Source organism: Salvia splendens, unplaced genomic scaffold, assembly GCF_004379255.2.
Source record: "Salvia splendens isolate huo1 unplaced genomic scaffold, SspV2 ctg621, whole genome shotgun sequence".
Lineage (NCBI taxonomy): Eukaryota > Viridiplantae > Streptophyta > Magnoliopsida > Lamiales > Lamiaceae > Salvia > Salvia splendens.
This window is the reverse complement of record NW_024599284.1, coordinates 61,121-75,204: the sequence shown is the minus strand read 5'-3', so window position 1 is coordinate 75,204 and position 14,084 is coordinate 61,121. Positions and strand designations below refer to the sequence as shown.

Here is a 14,084-nt window from a genome sequence, read left to right as displayed (position 1 = left end):
CTAATTGTGTGATTAAATAAAATGTGTGAATGTTCGTGTGTTTTCTCTCTAGTCAATGCTGTTGCTCTCTTGTGATTTTTTTATTTGTTGCATTGATTTTGAATAAATACTTTATTTGTATATGTCGTTTGGATTTAAATTAGTGAAATGTTAATGTTGGAGTTGTATTGATTTCAATATTTGATCCAATCAATTGCTTGTATTAATGGCACATATATATTCAATGTTTTTCGTCGACTTAAATATTAGACGGTTTAGAGATTAGTATAATAATAATAATAATAATAATAAAAATGTCGAATTATGTCCTAAATTTGAAATTCTCTCTTACATATTAGTTATTACTCATAATCTCATACATATTGCTCGTTTAGGCAACAATATGGAGTAACACACATCGATAACATTTTTCGAATTGATATGCAATTACTTACAAAAAAGAATATGATTAATGTTTCTTGGAAGATTTTTATGTGTAGAATCTCACAATTCTAACAAATGAAATGACAAATGGGCCTAAAAATAATATTGGATTGTGATTTCAGTCTTTATTAATTAGCGTCGCTCAAACATATTTGAGATTTGCGGAGGTAGGCAATTATATGGTGGAATGATTTAATAAATTGATTATAACATGATAACTAATACATTGTCGTGACATGTTTCAATGGTGAAGACTAATATTTTATAATGCATTTTCCCCTCAAGGGTGGCATGTGGATTTTGTGGATCTATGATCCAACGGCTTTGTCTATTGACTTTTTGTCACACACATTACTTGGAGCATTGCATTAGCATTTAAATTATACTCCATATATACTTTTTAATTCTTATTTTTTCCACTATATATTGATTACGTGAAACAAAATTATAAATCGATATGTATTAGTATTATCTATGTTGACGTGTTAATATATATATTTGAAAATTCCAATTTTTCATGACTTAGTTAAATGAACTTAATGCTCATGAGTTTTTGGGTAAAGTGAGTATTTTCAATAGCAAATGTAGGTACTAGTCTAATTAATATTTCTCTTTTATTTTATGCTATTTCCATTCATAATTAATAATCTTATTTTTCTTTTATTTTAGCGTGGCTATGAATTTTAGCTATCTTCAATTTTATATTAAAACACATATTCACTACTAAAATTATTAGTAATGAACGGATGAAGTAGGAGGAGTATAATTTTACGTGTTCAATTTATCAGTCTATGTATAATCTGATTTTGTACCTTAGAGCCAATAATTTGTGATTTATTAATATAGAAAAGTAGGGACCACAACCCCACCATTCAAATTCTTTGATTTACATATTGCAATATTAAATTTGAAGATACCATTTTAATGTCTATCTGGATACACTGCATAAAGCGACAGCAGAATAAAAAGAGAAAGTGAAAGTCAGTACAAAGCAAAGAATTTAAAAGAACTCAGAAATATAGAAGGAGAGACGTGTCGAAGATGAGAATTGAGATTTATGAAAGAGATGGTTGCCAATTATAAGTTTATCCCTCCGTTCCATAATAATGAAGACGTTTCTTTTCGTTACGGAGATTAAGAAAAATTGTATTAGGTGTGTTAAGTAAAGGAAGAATAAAGTGGAAAATGAAAAATGTAGAGAGATAAAGAGAGAAAAAAGTAAGAGATAGTAAAGTAGGCGTGGAAAAATATGTTGACTTTTACTAAAAAGGGGAATGACTCTATTACTATGGAACGTACCAAAATGACAAAATGACTCTATTACTATGGAATGGAGGGAGTACTACTAGTATTACATTCATCAAGAGTCGAATTAAAGTTTTTGTCAATTATATGATACTACTACTACATTATTAAGGGTTGAATTAAAGTTTTTGTATCAAATCAGTGATGGATCTAGGATTCTAAAATAAAATAGACGAAATAAAATTTATCGAAAGCTAACGGAGGGGGGAGGGGCGGCGTCAGAAGCTATTGGAAGGGGCGACAATAGAAAAATCACGTCCGGGCCATGGTAGCGGATCCACCATTGTGTCAAGTAATTGATCAGTTACATTTGCGTTTCCTGACGGTAATACTAGTTATTAAATTAAATCAATAACCAAAAAATTAAATCAAATTGCATATTATAATTATATAAATTAAATTTAAAAATATATTGAACTTTTTAAAGTACATAGTCTCTCGTTCTTAAATAATCACCACTATTTACTTTTTACAATTTTGTTATATCCATAAAGGTTAGTCCATTTATATTTCTATACACTAATCTACGTAGTAGAATTATATTATCCTCAATATATCAAATTCTTTATTATTTCTGCAGTTTTACTAGTACTACATAACTTATCACTTTCTCCAATTATAATATATACTCCATTTATTATTAAAATATGATAATTTATTCGTTCACGCCACAATCAATTATTTGGGATAAAACTCGTATTATTTCATTTATATTTATCCAACACACCCACTACCACGTGATGTCAGTTCAGGCCACGATCGTAGGCCATGACCTACGCTTCACCCACGATCTTAGGCCATAACCTACACGACATCCACGACTTGGGGTGATGATGCAAGCCATGATCTTAGTCCAATATATAAATAGAACTTAGATCTGGTAGAAGAGGGTTAGAATCTCTCTAGAGAAATAATCATATAGCAAGTCTGTGTTGTAAGCTGTAATTGGCAGATCAAGCAATACAAACCTGCCCCCATTTCTCCCCGTGGACGTAGATTTACCTCAGTAAATCGAACCACGTAAAATTCTCTGTGTCGTAATTTATTTTTACGAGCATTTATCATCATTGAAAATTCGCCGACTCATCACTGGCGCCGTCTGTGGGAAACAGAGAACAAAATTTGTGATAAAGCGAATTTTTGATCCATTTTTTCCACCCAAAAAATGCATACCAGATCGCAGAGTACCCGTATTCCTGCCCGTGAGAACCAGGAGGAAGCCAATCCATCCCATAGGTCGGGAAAACAGCCTAGGGATAAATCCACCACCAGTTCTCATGGTGGAGGAACAAGCCGCTCCAAAAGCCGTCACACCGAGTCTTCCCAGCAGCCCGATTTGAACGAGGCTGTCAAGCTGTTTTTGGCGGAAAAGCAGGAGGAATTCTTAACCTTCCTGCAAAAAAGCCAAAAGCAGCCGGGGACAAAAACGGCGGATTCTCCCTCTCCCTCCATACGAGACAGTCACTACCGCAGTAGTGTCATGTCTTCCAGAAGAAAGAATCCTCGGTACCGGAATCACAGGAGAACTCCATCTCCTCCATACCGAAGAAATGTCGGGTTCGCCATGTACGGAGCATTGAGGACTCCGTTCTCGGACGATATTACCCGAACTCCCCTTCCACAGAACTACCGAACTCCGTCGATAACCTATGACGGACTCGTGGATCCTCATGACTTCCTGGGACGCTATCAGTATAATATGGCGAACCAAGGTCTCAATGAGGTCCATATGTGCAAGCTGTTCCCCGAGCTGCTCATCGGGAACGCCAGAAGGTGGTTCGACAGCCTTCCTCAAGGCAGCATTAGATCCTACCGAGATCTGATGGATGCTTTCCACAGGAGGTTCTTTCAGAAAGCGGAAGCCCGAAATACTTCGGCTCAGCTGCTTTCTATACGTCAAGGTCGCGACGAAAAGATCAGCGACTTCCTGACGAGATTCCATAAGGAATGCCTACAGGTAGATAATCTCAATGATCTACTTGTCATTTCGGCATTCCAAAATGGAATCCTGCCCGGAGCTCTCTACAGAAAGCTCGTGGAGTGCGGTCCGCAAACAGCTCAAGAGATGTGGGACATCGCGGACAAGTTTTCTCGTGCCGATGAGGCAGACCGTCGAAAACGGTCTTTAGACAGCTCATCTAGAGAAGACAAAAAGAAGCCCGGTCATAGCGATCAGAGGCATCCTCGCCGGACACCTTCTCCACTAAAGGAGAGATAGCGGTCATCCGAGGTGATCGAAAAAGAGCAAGTGTGTTCGCAGATTGCGCTTAAAAGTGCCGAGCAATCAGTTCGGCACCATCAAGCATAGCAATCACAGCAGCCGGAATCAGAGGCCGGCGAAATGACCGAAGTCACACCGGAGCCGAACTCGATGGTGTACGGCACTGAAGCCGTGATTCCGGTTGAGATCGGCATATCCAGTCCCCGAACTCAATTTCTCCTCAGAAATGAATGGTGACGGACTAAGAGCCGAACTACATCTGGCCGAAGAAAGAAGAGAATTGGCCTGCATAAAAGCAGCCAAGTACAAGGAGCAAGTAGCCCGGTATTATAACCAAAGGGTGAAAAAGCTGCAATTTCAAGTGGGAGATCTCATCTTGAGAAACAACGAAGTAAGCCGAGCAGAAAAGCTGGGCGAACTCGAACCCACATGGGAAGTTCCATATCGGGTGTCAGAAGTCCTCGGCAAAGGGTCTTACAAATTGACTCGTGTCAAGAGCACAAGTACCCGAACATGGTACGTTTCCAACCTCAAAAAGTTCCATTTGTAAGAGACAGTCCGGTCAATGTGCTTTCTTTGGTTTGCTTGGTTTTTGTTCGTCTCTATGTGCTTTTTATTTGTCTATATGCCTTGTCTATGTGCGTGTCGTCTCTTACAAATGTTACTGAGGTATCTTGTTCTTCGAAGGCTGATCCCCTTCTTAGAACATATACAAGCTAAACGATTGTGCGTCAAAGCTTCTAAAGAGGATACAAGACCACAATTCAGCTTAAACAAGCAGTTCGTCTGAAACGAGCTGCAACAAGCCCACGATTGTGTGTCAAAGCTTCTAAAGAGGATACAAGACCACAATTCTGCTTAAGAATCAAGCACTTCGTCTGAAACGAACTGCAACAAAAGTCCGATTCTCGCGATAAAACTTGCCTGAATTAGGACAAGGGAAAGTCCAATCCACGCGATAAAACTCGCCGAATTAGGACGACCAAGTTCGGTCAAAGCAGTTTACCTCATAAGACCGAGGACGACCATGTCTAGTCAAAGAGGTTTACTGCATAAGACCACTTCGGTTAACTGGGAAAGTCCGATCCACGCGATAAAACTCGCCGAATTAGGACAAGGGAAAGTTCGATCCCGGCGACGAAAATCGCCAAATTAGAACACAAAGACGAGTCCGGTCAAAGATGTTTATTTCATCAGACCAAAGACGAGTCCGGTCAAAGATGTTTATTTCATCAGACCAAAGACGAGTCCGGTCAAAGATGTTTATTTCATCAGACCAAAGACGAGTCCGGTCAAAGATGTTTATTTCATCAGACCAAAGACGAGTCCGGTCAAAGATGTTTATTTCATCAGACCAAAGACGAGTCCGGTCAAAGATGTTTATTTCATCAGACCAAAGACGAGTCCGGTCAAAGATGTTTATTTCATCAGACCAAAGACGAGTCCGGTCAAAGATGTTTATTTCATCAGACCAAAGACGAGTCCGGTCAAAGATGTTTATTTCATCAGACCAAAGACGAGTCCGGTCAAAGATGTTTATTTCATCAGACCAAAGACGAGTCCGGTCAAAGATGTTTATTTCATCAGACCAAAGACGAGTCCGGTCAAAGATGTTTATTTCATCAGACCAAAGACGAGTCCGGTCAAAGATGTTTATTTCATCAGACCAAAGACGAGTCCGGTCAAAGATGTTTATTTCATCAGACCAAAGACGAGTCCGGTCAAAGATGTTTATTTCATCAGACCAAAGGACAAGTCCCGGTCAAAGAAGTTTACTTCATAAGACCGAGGACAAGTACGATGAAATTTTTTCGCTAAGCTGTAAATACACAGTGTTAGAAGCGAAAACAAAAACAAATTTCATTTTCAAATCTTGTTCGGCACACAACTCCGCTACCCTACAAGATGGCGTTACGCTATTACAAAGGACTATTCTACTGTCCAGGGTTGCTAAAGTTGAGCCATCTATTCACAAAATCCTCGTGAAGCTGAGTTCGGGCGTTCCAGGCAGCTGCAGAATAAGCAGGTCGACGAGATGCTCTAATCGACCTGCCACCTCTTCTCTGAGCCCGGGAAGCCCTAGCACCTCGGCGGCGAAGAGTCTCTTCACGAAGCAGTTGTTGATCTTGCTCACTCATAATCACAGCTCCTCTACGAACTTCAGCCTGTTCTCGTCTTGACGTTTCCGGCTGTTCCAGAGTTCGTTGCTGACTTGGAGTACGGTTTTGAGCAAGTGAATCAAAGGTTTGATCTGGAGTGCGAGCATCTGTTGGCACGATATGCCGAAGGAATCTTTCTATGGAGGGGCGCCGAGAAGAAGAACAATGTTGTACCGAGAAGCCCAGCGCCGCAATGATGTCACGACTTGTTGGCAAGCCGAGCTCTCCAGCGCATTGTTCCTCCGGAGTACATTATATTCCTCCCACAGTTCGTCAACTCGACTCTGAACATCTGATATGGTCATTCCCCCGCGCACACGGATGTAATCCTCGTACGCAGTCCTCTCAGCAATGGTCGTATTCAGCTCGGCCTCCAGATCATTCTTATCGGACTCTAAGTCCTTATTATCGGCATCCAGCTTCACCAAACGAGCCAGAAGCTCGTCATTCTTCGTCTGATCGGCTATAGCTCTTTTCTCAGCTTCGTCTAAAGCCGAAGAGTACAGCCGCTTCCAGTGAAGTACCTCCAGCTCCTGGAGAGTTAAGAATACAAAGCAGCTACGTCAGTTCGGCATTTCAGCTTACCGAGCAGGTAGTAAACCACAACAGGAGTAAGAGAGTACGAAAGGCTATACGAAGACACAAGAGCAGAAAGAAGAATTTTTTCATTCATAAGAAAAAAATTTTTCTATACAAGGAGGGCTTCAAGGCCATTTTACATAAAGGAAGAAACTAAACTAAGAGAAGGGAGACGAAATCATACTTCGCTAGCTTCGTCTCCACCTTCTCGGTGAGGTTCAGCTTCCTTCTCATCTGCTTCAGCTTCAGCCTCTGCCTCCTTGCTCTCCTCAGCCTGCTCGGCGCCACCGTAGCCGATCTGCTGCGTCTCCTGATCGGCTTCCTTCTCCGGATGCCCGGCTCGCTCGACTTCGGCCTCCCGCTCCAGCGGCTCGGCCTCACCCTCTCCGTTGTAAGTCGAAGCGGGATGAAACGGATCCCACGGAGGCAAAGATAGCCTCCAGGTTCTCGTCCCGATCAGCTCGACAACTCCGGACTCGGTCTGCAGAAAGCAGGACCGAGGATGAAGCGAGCTCCTCAAGGAGCGGCAGATTCTGAAGCCGAGCTGCTATCTCTCGGCTGTACAGAGGCAGCACGACATCGGCCCCCTGCTCGCCCTTATCGGCAATTAGCCTTACCAGACTACCGACAAAGGCCGAGAACTGGCTGCTCAAAAAGAGTTTTCTCCGTGTAAACACGGAGAGCCTCCCCTTGGGCAACCACGGCAGCAGCATCGCTCCGCTTCGCCTGCTCTCGCTGGATGACGAGCTGGTTTTTGGCAAACTGAGCTTCATCCTGGGCCGAAATCCTAGCAGCTCTGGCCTTCTCAAATTTAGCCTCAGCCTGTTCGGCCCGATGACAAGCAGCCGCCAACTTCCTCTGCATCTCGGCATAGTCATTGGACGCTTTGGAGAGTTCGACGGCGACGAGCTTGGAGAGCATATCGTTCCTCTGAAAATGGATAAGGAAAAAAGTCAACAGAGGGCACCAAAAATACAGGACAGAAGCCAGGCCAAAGAATCAAGAAGACAATTCACCTCGGCGAAGTCCGTGGGCCATAAAAATGGCTCACAGATATGCTCCGAAGGAGGCGCCAAGACCACGTCTTTCTCTGGCGCTCTCGGGGGCTTCTGGGTCCTCCCCTTCCTACTTGCCGAAGTCGACTCCGGCTTCTTTGGACCCGAAGAGGTCTTTTGCCTCTTCGGATTCTTCTCGGCATCAGGCGCCGAGCTGGTAGCCTTCTCTTTCTCCGGCTCCTCAAGCTCGGAGGACTTTCGGATAGCCTTATTCAGCATGAACACTGCCAAAAAGCAAGAAAACAAGGTTAGTTTTCTTCGTTAAAGCAGTAGAGCATAAAGATAAAGAGAAATCCTCACCCTCGGCCTCTTCGTCCGAAGACGAGATATTGAACACGAGGTCGCCCTTGACGAGCTCAGTTTCCGAATACTGTTTCCTAATCATAGGAATCTTATTGAGCTCGCCCTCGAGCTCGGCCAACGGTTCTAACCGAGGATGGGGAATCACGGACTTCGGCCTTCTCCAAGGAAAGCCCGGAGCCGAAGTCCTATTATAAAAAAAGAAACGGTTTTGCCATTTCGGCCACTTGGTTCGGCAGAAGGCCCTAAAAGGCTGTAAGGGGATCAAGTAGAACCAAGATCCCTTCCTTTTAAACTGGAAAAAATTAAGGATTGCCCTCAGAGACAGATCCTTATCTAGCCTACGCAGTTCGGCAGCAAAAGCCGATAAGTGCCTCCAAGAGTTCGGAGTCACCTGACCTAAAGGGAGTTGAAAAAAATCAAGAAGCTCTACAAAAGGTGGGGGAAGAGGAAAACGAAGCCCGCATTCTAAGCAGGCTTCGTAAACGGTGGCATAACCCTCCGGCGGGTCGTTAGCCCTATGATCATCGTCGGGAACCACCGCCTTCCCCCCAGGTAAAAATATTTCTCGTGAAGGGATATCACAGTATCCTTACTCAAAATACTATGGAAATACTCTACGGTCTTCTCCCCGGACTCTTTCCGGCTAGAAGACCCCTTATCCCCTTTCCTACCGCTACCCGACACCGAAGAAGAAGAAGAAGACATTTTTCTTACTTTTTGAAAGTGAAGAAAGTCTGAAGAAGCTCTTGAAAGCGGAAGAAAATTTCTCGAGAAAGAGAGAGTATAGAAGACGCAACAGCAAAGGTGTTCAAATGAGGAAGAAAGAGCATATTTATCAGATTCGGCGAAGATTTCAAAATCGTCGCACCGTTTCGAATCCCACCTTTTCAGGATTCAACGGCCGGATTTTACTGTCGCATTTAATGCAGTCACATGCAAGGCACGTCCCCTGACGTCAGCCTCCCCCGTACCTTTATCCAGAATGCCGAAGTGACTCGCTTCGCCGAAGTGATTCACTTCGTCTTTCGGGGGGGGTAGTGATGGGGTACGAACTAAACAAGCCCAACAGCAGTGACGGCCCATCAGCCCAAAGCCCAAGGAAGAGTATGAGTTCGGCATTACCAAGAGTTCGGAGGAGTTCGGCATTACCAAAGAGTTCGGCCTCAGCCTACAGCTCGGTAAAAGCCAACCAATCAAGCTCTGCTCTCAGGTCGGCATCAAGCTCTACTCTCAGATCGGCAACCAAAGCAGTTCGGTCTCGGTATTCGACCGAACAAGGAGTTAGTGGACCCATACAGGATGTCCAACACACCCACTACCACGTGATGTCAGTTCAGGCCACGATCGTAGGCCATGACCTACGCTTCACCCACGATCTTAGGCCATAACCTACACGACCTCCACGACCTGGGGTGATGATGTAAGCCACGATCTGAGTTCAATGTATAAATAGAACTTAGATCTGGTAGAAAAGGGTTAGAATCTCTCTAGAGAAATAATCATATAGCAAGTCTGTGTTGTAAGCTGTAATTGGCAGATCAAGCAATACAAACCTGCCCCCATTTCTCCCCGTGGACGTAGATTTACCTCAGTAAATCGAACCACGTAAAATTCTCTGTGTCGTAATTTATTTTTACGAGCATTTATCATCATTGAAAATTCGCCGACTCATCATATTTCTATACACTAATCTACGTAGTAGAATTATATTATCCTCAATATATCAAATTCTTTATTATTTCTGCAGTTTTACTAGTACTACATAACTTATCACTTTCTCCAATTATAATATATACTCCATTTATTATTAAAATATGATAATTTATTCGTTCACGCCACAATCAATTATTTGGGATAAAACTCGTATTATTTCATTTATATTTATTCATATTTTTATTTATTGATTTTTTGTGATTGGTCGCTGTTTTTACGTGCATCATCATTTGAGCCCAATCAACTTGTAGGTACAAAACATAACTTTTATTTCTAAATTGCATTACAGAATGGCCCAATTATAATAAAATCAAAATTATAGTATTAGTATAATCTTTGAAAAATATTATACAACTAATAAAATTTTGATTTTATTATAATAAAAACTATAGTAGTAATTTACACTTTTATCCTACACATATTAATACATATAATTAAAATAAAAAGGGTAAATGTCACAAAACCAATTTTATAAGATTATGCCCTTCTATTAATGAAATACTACTTAGTAAATAAATTTTGTCCCATGCCACAAATCTCCTTCCACATACATGACTACCAATTGCTTCCTTAAATAATTATCAAATTAATAGAGAAAATTTACTTATTTAATTTCCTTGAAGGAAAATCCTTGAAGCTTTTGGCATTCCGTGAAGCTTTAAATCCTTGGGCCAGCTGTCCACCGTTGAGGTGCCTACAAATCAACGCGAGGATTAGTCAATGAGTCCGCCGGTGGATACCCTTGGTAATTACCAAAAAAAGAAAAAAATACTGACACATTCAAATTAAGCTATATATATATATATTTAATTTATTAAAATTTAATTTTGAGACAGCTTAACAACTTTGCAAATCTCCACAAGTAATTAATATATATATACTTTAAATTTATTCACAAAATCGTGTGTTCAGACATATACGCACATTTTATTTATTCATTATTGACAATCAATGATAGTCAAACTCTCCTTAAGTTGTAGCTTCCAAGTTGTATAATTCCTAATAATAAACTCATTTCACTCTAAACAAATGAAAATAAAGTCAATTGACAAAAAAATACTCTTAATTGAGCATGCCATAAAATACACTGAACTCAAATCTGTGATCCTCAATTTTAATTCAAAATCTCATTATTTAACATATTAATTATACTAACAACACTACAACGAAAAAATAGTTAATGAGATTTTTAAATGCAATTAAAGATGCTAATGTGTGTTTTTAAATATAACACCAATGCTTTAAAACAAATTCTTATTATTAGTGTCCTAGCTAAAATTAGAGGGAGCAAATAAAAGCATCCTAAAAAAGCAAAAAGATAAGTATTTGTCCTTAATTTAAAAATACGCGTCCTAAATTATATTGTTATTTTTAAAACTTTTCAACACAAGTCAATTTTAGATAAGTTTTTCATAGTTCAAATAGAAGAAGACATGTAGTAGAAGAGAGAGAAGCGCAATCGGGCTGACATGTAAAAGAGCGATAAAAGAGAATAATTAGAAGCACTAAAAATTACTCCTTCCGTTCCATTAAATATGAAACATTTGAGAATCGGCACAAGATTTTACGTAGTGTTGTTTTGTGAGTTAATAAAGAGAGAGAGTAAAGTAAGAAAAATGAAAAACCAGAAATAGAACTATTTAGAAAATATTTTATTTTTAAGGAAATATTTTATTTTTAATGGGATAAACCAAAAAAAAAGTGCTTTATTTTTAATAGAATAAAGAGAGTACTTAATCAATATTTCAACAACAATAAATTAGGAGGCACACAATTGGTGGCTACACAACATGTAACATCTTACGATTTTATCACGTGGGGTTTCTATTTTTCAACAACAATTTCAGTATATCTTCTAACATATCAAAATAATTCCCCATTTTCAAGAGACGTGTCACTAATTACTAATAATTTCGATTTCTTTTTATCCTCCAGATATTATAGTTGCATGTTTGAGATGGTCAACAACCTCAAATTTTTAATGAAATACCAACTCAATTAAATCAACAACAATAGCAAAGAAATACTACTACTAATAACACAAAAGACAAATTCCATTAACTAGTATCGACTAATTTTATCATTTTAGGACGTCCACGAAATAATAATTTATTTTGTTAATTTTTAATAATTCACAATTTAAAGTACTATCTTTCGTTCAATATGTATTTAAAGAGTACACTTTATATTCTAACTAAATAGGACTAACCATTAAGTATTTCTGCACGCATCTCTTAAAATCTGTACCGACTCAAACTGAATTGTAGCCGGAGGGAGTATCTATTCGAATAAAGGCGGCAGCGAACTCTCTCTACACTTCTTCACCCGACGGCAGACTGTTCAAGTCGAGATCCCGGACGACAGCGGTGGCGCGGCTCCTGGTGGCACTGCCGCCGATCACGCCTTCATAGTGCCTCCGCTTGTGTCCACCGAGAGCCTGCCCCGACGGGAAAATTTTATGGCAGACTGAGCACTCGTGGCGCCGCCCGCTAGGGCTCAGCCCCGCGGCGGCGGAGCTATTGATCTCTTCCGCCGTCGCCGCCGGAGCCTTGGCGCGGTGGCTGGCCTTGTGGCCGCCGAGCGCTTGGTACGAAGGGAAAGCCCTGCCGCACACACTACACTTGTACGAAACCGAGCCGGCGGCGCCGCGGGCGAGCATGACGAGGCAGAAGGCGAGATATTCGTCTTGGGATTGTTCGCGGCTGGAGAGGAGGCGCTTGGAGCGCTTGGATTTCGGCCATTCGGAGACGTCGTCGAAGCTGCGGGAGTGGCTGAGCGGCGGTGCCGCGCCGGTGGTGAGAGCCATCGCTATCTATAGAGAGAGAGAGAGAGATGAGTGAGTGAGTGAGTGAGTGAGTGATGAGAAATGTGGGGAATTTGAGATATTTATATGAGTGTGAAATAGTTTGTGTAGTGGGGTGGGGAGTGAGAGTGTGGGAGGGAGTAGTATCTAATTCTTTGATTTGAATTAAAAATAAAATAGGATTATGATTGAATTAATCAAATAGTGAAAAGTTAGACTGTAGACTCTCTATTTAGGAGTATTTAGAAGTCGTGCTTGTGAAAATAAGCACTTGATATTAGGTAGTCATGTGCATTTAAAAACATTTAATTGTGATACAACAAAAATCTATAGTTTTGTAAATATGTATTGCGTAATTTATGTATTAATAAATGCATAATAAAATTGATTCGCAGAATTGAAAAAATGAAATATATCATTTAGCGCGTGCAGTCTTTGGTTTTGCACATTGTACTTAAGTACTAAGTTGCGTATACACTAAATTGAGGTCAAATTGGAGTGGGTGTAGAATTAGGGTAATATATATATATGGATTATCAAGACTATAGAGAGACACACAAAATGAGAGATGGAGAGAGGACTATATGGAGTTTAGAATTTCCAAGTAATTGAAGTAACTCTCTTTCATCGATAAATTAGAAATGATAAAAAAAATTCAAGTGAAATAATTGCATTCTTCGAATTAATAATTAAAGTAATGTTAATAACAATTAATTTACTCCGGATTTTGTTTTCGGCAATTAAGAAAAAATATAATTTGCAATCAGATTTGGGGGAGTGTGAAATCTGATGGCCTGTGCTAAATTATATTTAGAGATATGTTTTAATTAAAGGATACACTTGGAATACAATGCTTTTTTTCCTTTTAAGATTTTGATTTATTAATGCAGATTAATTAGCTATTAAATATTTTATCAAAAGAAAAAGCCACAAATATTTTTTACTCTTTTGAATTAGCAGAAAACTGTGATGCAATTTTCATTGAATCATTTGTTACGAACTCCAATGTAAGAAAATTTTGCTGTGAAAGTAGGATACATGACATTTATAAACTCAATAAACTCTAGCTCTCATATTTATAAATGAAAATTTCTTTTTATAACAATAATAAGTACTAGCAGATATTAGATTTATAGACTAAATAAATACTTTCATATCTATAAATAAAAACTTCTTTGTATAGCAATAATAATAATTTCACACATATATACAGGTGTATGTTTGAAGAGTTCCTATATTTTTCATCGAAGCCTAGTTTATATATAAAGTTTGATCTATTTTCAATAACAGACATTTTTTCGTGCCATATTTTCTTTCTAATTATTGAAGGTTGAGTCCTTTTAGAAAAATAAGAGATTTAGTGTAATATAGAAATGTCTTAGAATATAATCTTACTAATCACCTGGAATTTTCTATGTATCACGCACATATTGGTCAATAGTTCTATAATTGAACTATTCGTTGAATCTAATTGATCGAATTCACAGTGATTTAAGATTAGTTGGAACTAATTTTTCATTTCA

At 39.6% G+C, this 14,084-nt stretch overlaps 1 protein-coding gene across 1 annotated transcript; it reads right to left on the bottom strand.

The window, feature by feature from the left end:
• Positions 1 to 12,069: 12,069 nt before the first annotated feature.
• Positions 12,070 to 12,564, bottom strand: LOC121790789 (zinc finger protein ZAT10-like). Its single transcript, XM_042188908.1, has one exon. The coding sequence runs from the start codon at positions 12,562 to 12,564 to the stop codon at positions 12,070 to 12,072; it is 495 nt and encodes a 164-aa protein (XP_042044842.1).
• Between the last annotated feature and the right edge of the window lie 1,520 nt (positions 12,565 to 14,084).